The sequence below is a fragment of the Eutrema salsugineum genome, unplaced genomic scaffold (assembly GCF_000478725.1).
Source record: "Eutrema salsugineum unplaced genomic scaffold, Eutsalg1_0 scaffold_9, whole genome shotgun sequence".
NCBI lineage: Eukaryota > Viridiplantae > Streptophyta > Magnoliopsida > Brassicales > Brassicaceae > Eutrema > Eutrema salsugineum.
The window spans coordinates 6,814,590-6,822,497 of record NW_006256342.1 but is presented as its reverse complement, the minus strand read 5'-3'; the positions used below and the strand labels follow the sequence as shown (position 1 = coordinate 6,822,497).

Genomic DNA, 7,908 nt, shown 5'->3' with positions numbered 1-7,908 from the left:
GGTCAAAGCCGGGAACCCGAGGTCGTCGAAAAGGCGTCGAGTTTTTGATTCGTCGTCTTTCTCGGTCCGCCTTAACTACAACATGGAGCGGTCTTTCTTCGATGACGCCTCCGCCTGCGCCGAACTCTTCAGGCAGATTGTTCCGGCTTCCACTCCAATGCCCGAGACGAAGGACCTCTTCCGTCCTAAGTCATATGCCCGGGTTGCGAGATCCGCCTCTGCTGTAAGTTTCCTTTTCTTTTGGTACTTAGGCATTTTAGCTTTAATATGTTATTGACTTCATCTTGATTTTCAGCTCGTCTGCGATACAAACGAACTCGTTCGGGAGTACGATTCTGAGGTCGAAAGATTGAGGAAGATTAATGCAGAAGTTGCTGCAGAGAGGGCGTCGTTGGAGGCTTCATATCGGGATGAGAAGGAGCGATATGAAGCTTCCGTAATGGTCTTTACCGAGAAGGAGAAGGAGAATGTTGCTCTGAAGGAGAAGGTCGGGGCTTTGGAGAAACGAGCTAGCGAGCTGTAGGGTGATTTGGATGCTTTATCCAAATCTTTCCAAACGAGCGAGACCGAGAGACGGAAGTTCCGGGACGCTGAGTCGAAGGACCGGAAGATGATGGCGGCGTTGAGGAGCAAGTGCGAGGGGAAGCTGGCGAAGATGAAGGACTTCATGGACAAGTCCGAATTGAGAAAGGCGCCAATCCTCATCTCAACTAGGCTACTGCCTTGGTCGGCTTCTGTGACTTCCTCAGCCGGGAGCATAACCTCATCGTCCCGTCTCACATCGTGGAGACGTATCAGCGGAGGGTGAGGAACTGTACGAAAGAGGTCGATGGCGTTCCTCTTCCGCAGCTCAGGAATGAAGACTTCACTCTTCTGAGCGATGCCGACCTCATCCCGAGAATCGAGCTTCCACCGGGGACGCAAGTTCCAGAAGGCTTGGACCAGTTCGGCTCGAACTCCAAGTCCATCTCGGCTGACCGGACAGCGAGTTTGAAGAGTCCAGCTTCTGTTGCTCGCCAGTAGATTCCTTAGTTGTTTTTCTTATGTTGTTTTAAGTTGTATAGCTATCTTACCCATGTAGCTCGGGTTTTATCTTATTGTTTTGTCGCCAGCTTTGGCGTTATATTGTTGTCGTCTATCTCGGAAATTCCGGATATTTTATTGGAATGAATGCAGATATTTCTACACAGCTTTTTACTTAGAATTTTCTTTCCTCTTATTGCGTATTTTATTTGCGAACTGTTGGGAGTTCGGCTTGTTTTCCTTAAATTGGAGAGTTCGTGCTGCTGTGATGACGATGCGAACGAACTCGGGGAGCTTTTCCGAATTTGAGTCTGGGTTGACGGGTCGCTATTCGGAAGAGCGAGTGCAGATTGGGTTCCGACTTTAAGTGATGGAGCATCATGGGGATGCGGACGAGACTGATCTCAGCTTTTGAAGTTGTATTCGTGGGGAATATTTGGATCGATCTCTTGGCCGGGGAGTCGATGTGTGGAGTTAGTGTTTGAAAAAGATGGATTTTTATTGGATTTGTAGCTGGACTCGAAATCGAGTTGCGTACCCTTTTGCAAGGGTTCAAGCCACTCGTAGTTCAGTTTACAAGGGTGAATTTTGCTAGAGCTGGACTGGTTTTTTTTTTTTTTTTTTTTTTTTTTAGGGCGCTGGTGGCGCTAGAGGGATGGGTCCAAGCTCGGGGTGGCTGAGACTTAGCAGTAGTATCGTTTCAGGTTGGCCGAGTTCCATGATCATGGGATCGGCGTTCCGTCGAGCTGCATGAGTTCGTATACTCCAGGCTTGACGATTCTCATTACTTGATATGCGCCTTCCCAGTTCGTGCCCAGCTTTCCTGCATTTAGCTCCTCGGTGTTATAGAATACTTTACGCAGGACGAGGTCGGCTTTCGTCGAAGTGCCGAACGCGCACTTTCTTGTTGTAGTACCGAGCGGCGAGGCGCTGATAGTTTTGGATTCGGAGGAGAGCTAGACATCGTTGTTCTTCCAAGGTATCAAGGTTGTTGATCATCATCTCGTCATTCAGATCGAGGTTCTCAGGGAGCCTGACATATCTTAAGGTCGGGATGCTAACTTCGGCTGGACAGAGGGCTTCGTTTCCGTATGCCAAAGAGAAGGGAGATTTTCCGATCGATCGTCGTGGAATAGTTCGATGCGACCATAAGACTCCATCGAGCTCATCCGCCCAAGTGCCTTTCTTAGCCTCGAGACGCTTTTTTATACTGTCCAGGATGTTCTTATTGGTCGCCTCGGCTTGCTCGTTGCCTTGCGGATAGCGCGGGGTCGAAAAACTAAGACGAATTTTAAATTTTGCGCACCAATCGTTGAACGTTCCTGCAATATATTGTGGTCCGTTGTCCGTGACGATCTCGTGCGAACCCCGTGTCGGCTAATGATGTACTTCTATACGAATTTTTGAACGTCAAGTGCGGTGATCTCGGGGTACGCTTCGGCTTCGCCCCATTTCGTGAAATAATCCGTCATGACTAGGATGTACTGCTTTTAACTTGTCGATCGACATAGGGGTCCGATGATGTGCATGGCCCATCGCATAAAGGGATAAGGCGCCGTACCGGTTTGCAGTAGCTCGGTAGGCATATTGATCATTGGGCCGTGTCGCTGGCACTTGTCGCATTTCATGACGAACTTCTCGCAGTCTGCGCTCATCATCAACCAGAAATAACTGGCCTTTTTAATTTTCAAGGCAAAGGACCGTCCTCCCGAATGATTGCCACCGGATCCTTCGTGGATTTCGTGCATGATTTCGACTATATCGTTTCTGCTAACACAGGCGAAGAGCACTCCGGATGCGCTTCATCGGTACAATTTATCTTTATGCATGGTGTAGTGGGTGGCTCGGACTTTAAGGCGGTGAGCGGCCCATTTGTCTTCGGGAACTATTCTGTTGAGGAGGTAGTCTCGCAGCTCGGCTGTCCAATCTTCGTCGAGCTCGTTTCCCCCGTTCTCATTCGTTGATGGGTTATGGATTCCTTCGGTTATGTGCTCGAAATCGTGGTTGTCAATTGGATCTTCGGGAACCTCTTCGGCACCCTCGCTCGTGCGTGCCGGGTTCCTTCGTTGCGTTTTTGGCGGGATCGGGTTCGGGTTATCGTCGTAGTTCCGTCGTCGAGTGGCAACGTTGCATCTCTGTATGGTTTTGATGCTTGGCTCTGAGATGCTCTCGACCGGGATTTTTTCTCTTCATGTGTGGGTCGGAACTGGAGGCCAGAGCGGCTAAGGCATCTGCTGACGAATTCTCTCCGCGAAGGATTTTTGTGAGTTCGAACGTTTCAAACCCCGAAATGAGCGCTTAAGTTGCTTTCAAGTATGCATCCATTCGATCGTTTTTGGTCGTGTACTCGCCACTTAGCTGGCTTGCAACGAGCTGCGAATCGCAAAAGGCGTGCAGATGTTTTACGCCGAGCTCCTTGGCTAGTCGACGTCCGGCAAGTAGAGCCTTGTATTCGGACTCGTTGTTGGATGCGGGGATTTCAGGCGAATCCCGACACCCGATCCTCGGTGCGATGACGATCCATCAACGTGCAATGTCCACAGTTCGCGGGGCGGCTGTTCGACAACGAATTCTTTAGGGAGCTCGATCAGAAAATCGGCCAGTACTTGGGACTTTGCACTGGTTAGATTCTTATATTCAATGTCGTAATCGCTTAGTTCGACGGTCCATTTTGCGAGGCGACCTGACTGGCTTGGACTGTGCAGAATGGTGCGGAGCGACTGGTCGGTTAGGACGGTGACAGAATGAGACTGGAAGTACGGTCGAAGCTTTCGAGCAGAAACCACCACTGCGAGCGCCAATTTTTCTAAGGTTGGATATCTGGATTCGGCGTTACTTAGTGACTTGCTGACATAGAATATTGGACGTTGTTTTCCCCTGTCTTCTCGGACTAGAACGCTGCTAAGAAAAGCGTTTCACCGGTCTCGGGCTTGGCTAAGATCGAGGGGGTCGAGAGATACGTTTTCAGCTGCTTGAAGGCGTCTTCGCACTCCGCGCTCCAAGTATGATGCTTGTTACCTCGTAACAATTGGTAAAACGGCAAGTACTTGTCGGTCGATCTGGAAATAAACTTGTTCAGAGCGGCGATTCGACCTGTGAGCTTTTGAACTTCCCTTTTTGAAGTCGGGGAAGGTAGGTCCAAGACTGCAGATATCTATTTAGGGTTGGCCTCAATACCGCGCTCTGTAACGAAATAGCCGAGGAACTCTCCTGCTGTTACGCCGAATGTGCACTTCGCGGGGTTGAGTTTCATCCTGTACTCGTTAAGGATATCGAAGCACGTCGATAGGTGCGCTATGTGGTCCTTGGCGTGCAGAGACTTAACCAACATGTCGTCTATGTATACCTCCATCGTCGTCTCGAGCTGACTGGCGAACATACGGTTTACGAGTCTTTGGTACGTAGCGCCTGCGTTTTTGAGGCCGAAAGGCATGACTTTGTAGCAGTAGATTCCCCGATCTGTGATGAACGAAGTTTTTTCCCGATCATCCGGATGCATCAGTATTTGGTTGTACCCCGAGAAGGCATCCATGAAAGATAACAGTTCGTTTCCGGCTGTCGCTTCAACCAAACGATCAATGTGGGGTAGTGGGAAACTGTCTTTGGGACATGCTTTGTTCAGGTCGGTAAAGTCGACGCAGATCCTCTATTTTCCGTTCTTTCTCTTCACGACTACCAGGTTTGCTAACCAGTCCGGATACCGAACTTCCGTGATCGAGTCGGCTTTAAGTAATTTCTCATTCTCATCATTGACTGCCCGTGCTTTCTCGGGTCCGATCTTGCGTCTCTTCTGTTTGATCGCTTTGTAAGTTGGATCGATATTTAGTTTGTGGCAAGTGATATCTGGGTTGATTCTTGGCATGTCGCTGATGGACCATGCGAATGTTCCGACGTTTTTCTAGTGGAAACTGATGAGCGCTTCCCGAATGTTGTTGTCAAGTTTGGCCCCAATACCGACACATCTTTCTGGGTCCGTCGGGTCGATGCCGACCTGTTCGACTCGGCTCTGCTTTGGTGGACCGAACTGACTAACTGCGGCCGCGTGGTCCTCCTGAAAAGGGCTGATGACGCATGTTCGCGCAAGGCTGAGTTTGCATTCGGTAAGGTGACACAATCGCGATGCGGTCTGGCTTCCTTTGAGGGTGTAGATTCCTGACAGGGTCGGAAACTTAACACATTGATGGAATGTCGATGCGACAGCTTTCATGTCGAACAGCCAAGGTGTTCCCAAAATGGTATTGTATATCGCCGGCTTGTTGAGGACCAAGAATTTGATCATCCGTGCTGATCCACCGACATAGATTGGTATCTTCACCGTTCCGACTGTTCTAGTTTTCTCTCCGGTGAAACCGGCTAACGACTCCATGTAAGATTTGATTTCGGAGTCCAGGAAATCCATATTATTGAGCGTTTCTTTGAATATGACGTTTACCGAGCTTCCGGTATCAATAAGTATTCTGCTTACTTCAACATCTCTGAGTTGAAGTTCGATGACGAGGGAATTGTTATGAGGCATATGCACTCCCTGTAGGTCGGCATCTGTGAATAATAGTGGTACAGTGGCTACCGTTGTCTGGGGTTGCGCACTCGATGCCTGCCGGCTATACTCCTTCAGTGCTCTGACGGAGTAGTTGCATGATTCGAGAGCTCCCATGATCATGTTGACCTTCTTCCTGGTTTTTGGAATGTTCGTTTCTCGGTTAGGCGCTTCGCGGTCTCGTTTAGGGGGGGTGGTCTGCTCATCGTCGGACTCGGCTGCCTTCGCAGTCTCCTGGTTGCCGGGTTTGTTTTGTCGCGGGTTCGGCCGTCGGGGTCCGGGCTTAGGCAAATCCGCGGTGGCGACCTCCCCCTTGCGGAACTGTTGAAGTAAGAAGTCCTCAAATGCTGGCATTCCTCCGTGCTATGCCCATATCGCTCGTGATACTCGCAAAAACGTTCACTCAGCGGTGTATCTTCCTTTCTGTGCCATGTATTCCAAGACTTTGGTGGCCGTCCTGACTTGTGGTTTGACGGTCCGGCCTGGTTCACTACCCCGCGCTGCCTGCTGGACTGGGCTTTTGTTTCAGAGTTCTCTTTGACAGCCAAGGTTTGGTCGGGCTTTGACGCTGAATACTGCCGATCTTTGGCGGCTTCCTCCTCTTCTTCCGGGATGAAAATGTTTGATTTGTGAAGCGCGTCCTCCAGAGTGAGTGGTCTATTCCTGTGAAGTTCCTTGTGAAAGGGGGATTTGTACCACGTTTTCTGATATAACGCTTCGAGGGAGGCTTCGTCGTCCACTGTGCAGTGTGCCACAATCTGCTTGAACCGTGCCATGAAGTCTCGGAGTGACTCGGTTTCGCCTTGTGATGTTTCCCACAGCTCGGGGTTACGTGTTTTTTGTCCGATGAACATTGAAAAATGCTTCGCAAACTTTGTCGATAGCTCTTTGTAGTTGTCAATGGAGTCGGCTTCCAATCTCGAGAACCAGTCTAGTGCGATGCCTTCAAGGTGTTCGACGAACAATTGGCATTGGATCGCGTCCTTCTGTTCGGCCGAGGTGAACTTGAGTCGATTGATTACAATGCCGAACGACGTGAGGAAATGTCTTGGATCCGAGTTTCCCTCATACGAACACAGTTTGAACTTTTCTAGATTGGGGACGGGAACGTTGGTAATTCGGGAAGTGAATGGTGTTTTCTGATCTTCCTGGATTACGCGGTCGATTTCAGGTGCCGAGCTGGTGGCTTGGTGAAATTTAGAACTGATCTCTCGCAGTTGGGCTTGCATCCGCTCGATTTCTAGGTCGCGCGCAGTCGGCTGAGCGCGCGCTTGCTGGGATGGGCTTTCGAATTGTTGCTGTATTACCGACCGTGCCGCTGTGTGCTGCGGGTCTCGCTCTCCCTGAAAGTCGCTGATGAGGTTTCATCGTCTAAGCGGACTCTCTTGTTGCAAACTAGAGATCTGTGCGGTAAGAGTCGTGAATTTGGCATCGTTGCTTCGGACCAGTTCCTGCATTTGAGCAGCGAAAGCGTTCATGAGTGTGGTTGGATCGAAGGCAGCTGTCGTCGCATGGCGGGCTTCAGCGCTCGAGCTTGGTTCCGCTCTATTCTGTTGCACATCAGGTTGAGGTCGCACAGAGCTGCGAACATCTTCGCCTGTATGTTCTCCGACCTGGGTGGGATTGTCTTCATAGATTGTTACGTGACTTCCGACCTAGACCGAGGTCGGTTGTCTCTCGTCAGTTGTCATCTTTTCAAGGTCGATTACCGAATCGGCCCCACGGTGGGCGCCAATTGTTGATTGTTGTTCTCAACTATTTAGGGTCGGTTCGGTAATTTGAGTTCGGAAGATTGATTTTATTTAATTAAGTTTCGAGTTTACAGTTCGTTCAGTTCGGAGGTCTCTCGACGAATTAGATACAATTATATTGAGGTCTTTATGTCTCCGGGTCCGAAAAAGATCCCTTCTACAGTAACGAGCCTTCTATTTATAGTACATTAACGAGGAGAAGATTTAGAGCTTCCCGTCGACTCTCATTGCCTCTTGTCGCTGGGCCTATCTCCCTGTAGACTATGCTACCAAGCCAGACCTATTTCGACTAAAACTATTATAAACCGAGATCAATTGGTCCAATTTCGATCTTTAACCAGTCTGAACCGGTAACGGAGCGTACCTCCAACAAGTTCATTTACAACATTTAACTTTGTAACGAAAAGTATTTAACTTTTTTGCAGTGAAATGTATTCGAAATTGTAAATAAATTAAATTATTTTTTGGTGCAACTTAATGAAATCATCGCTGCTGATCGTGCATGTTTTGTAGCTATTTAGTGCCACCATGTAAAATAACATATGATATTAATGAATACATACTTGATAATGTCATCAGATAAACGATATAATACTA

The 7,908-nt window shown here is 49.1% G+C and overlaps 1 protein-coding gene across 1 annotated transcript; it reads right to left on the bottom strand.

Annotated features, from left to right (window-relative positions):
• Positions 1-5,679: 5,679 nt before the first annotated feature.
• On the bottom strand, positions 5,680-6,789 carry LOC112085099. Its single transcript, XM_024154019.1, has one exon. It carries the CDS (start codon positions 6,787-6,789, stop codon positions 5,680-5,682), a length of 1,110 nt encoding a protein of 369 aa, XP_024009787.1.
• Positions 6,790-7,908: the final 1,119 nt, after the last annotated feature.

What these genes read in the sequence shown, in the direction of transcription:
- LOC112085099 (XM_024154019.1), bottom strand. Translation starts at nt 6,789, where the DNA reads ATGCAAGCCCAACTGCGAGAGATCAGTTCTAAATTTCACCAAGCCACC.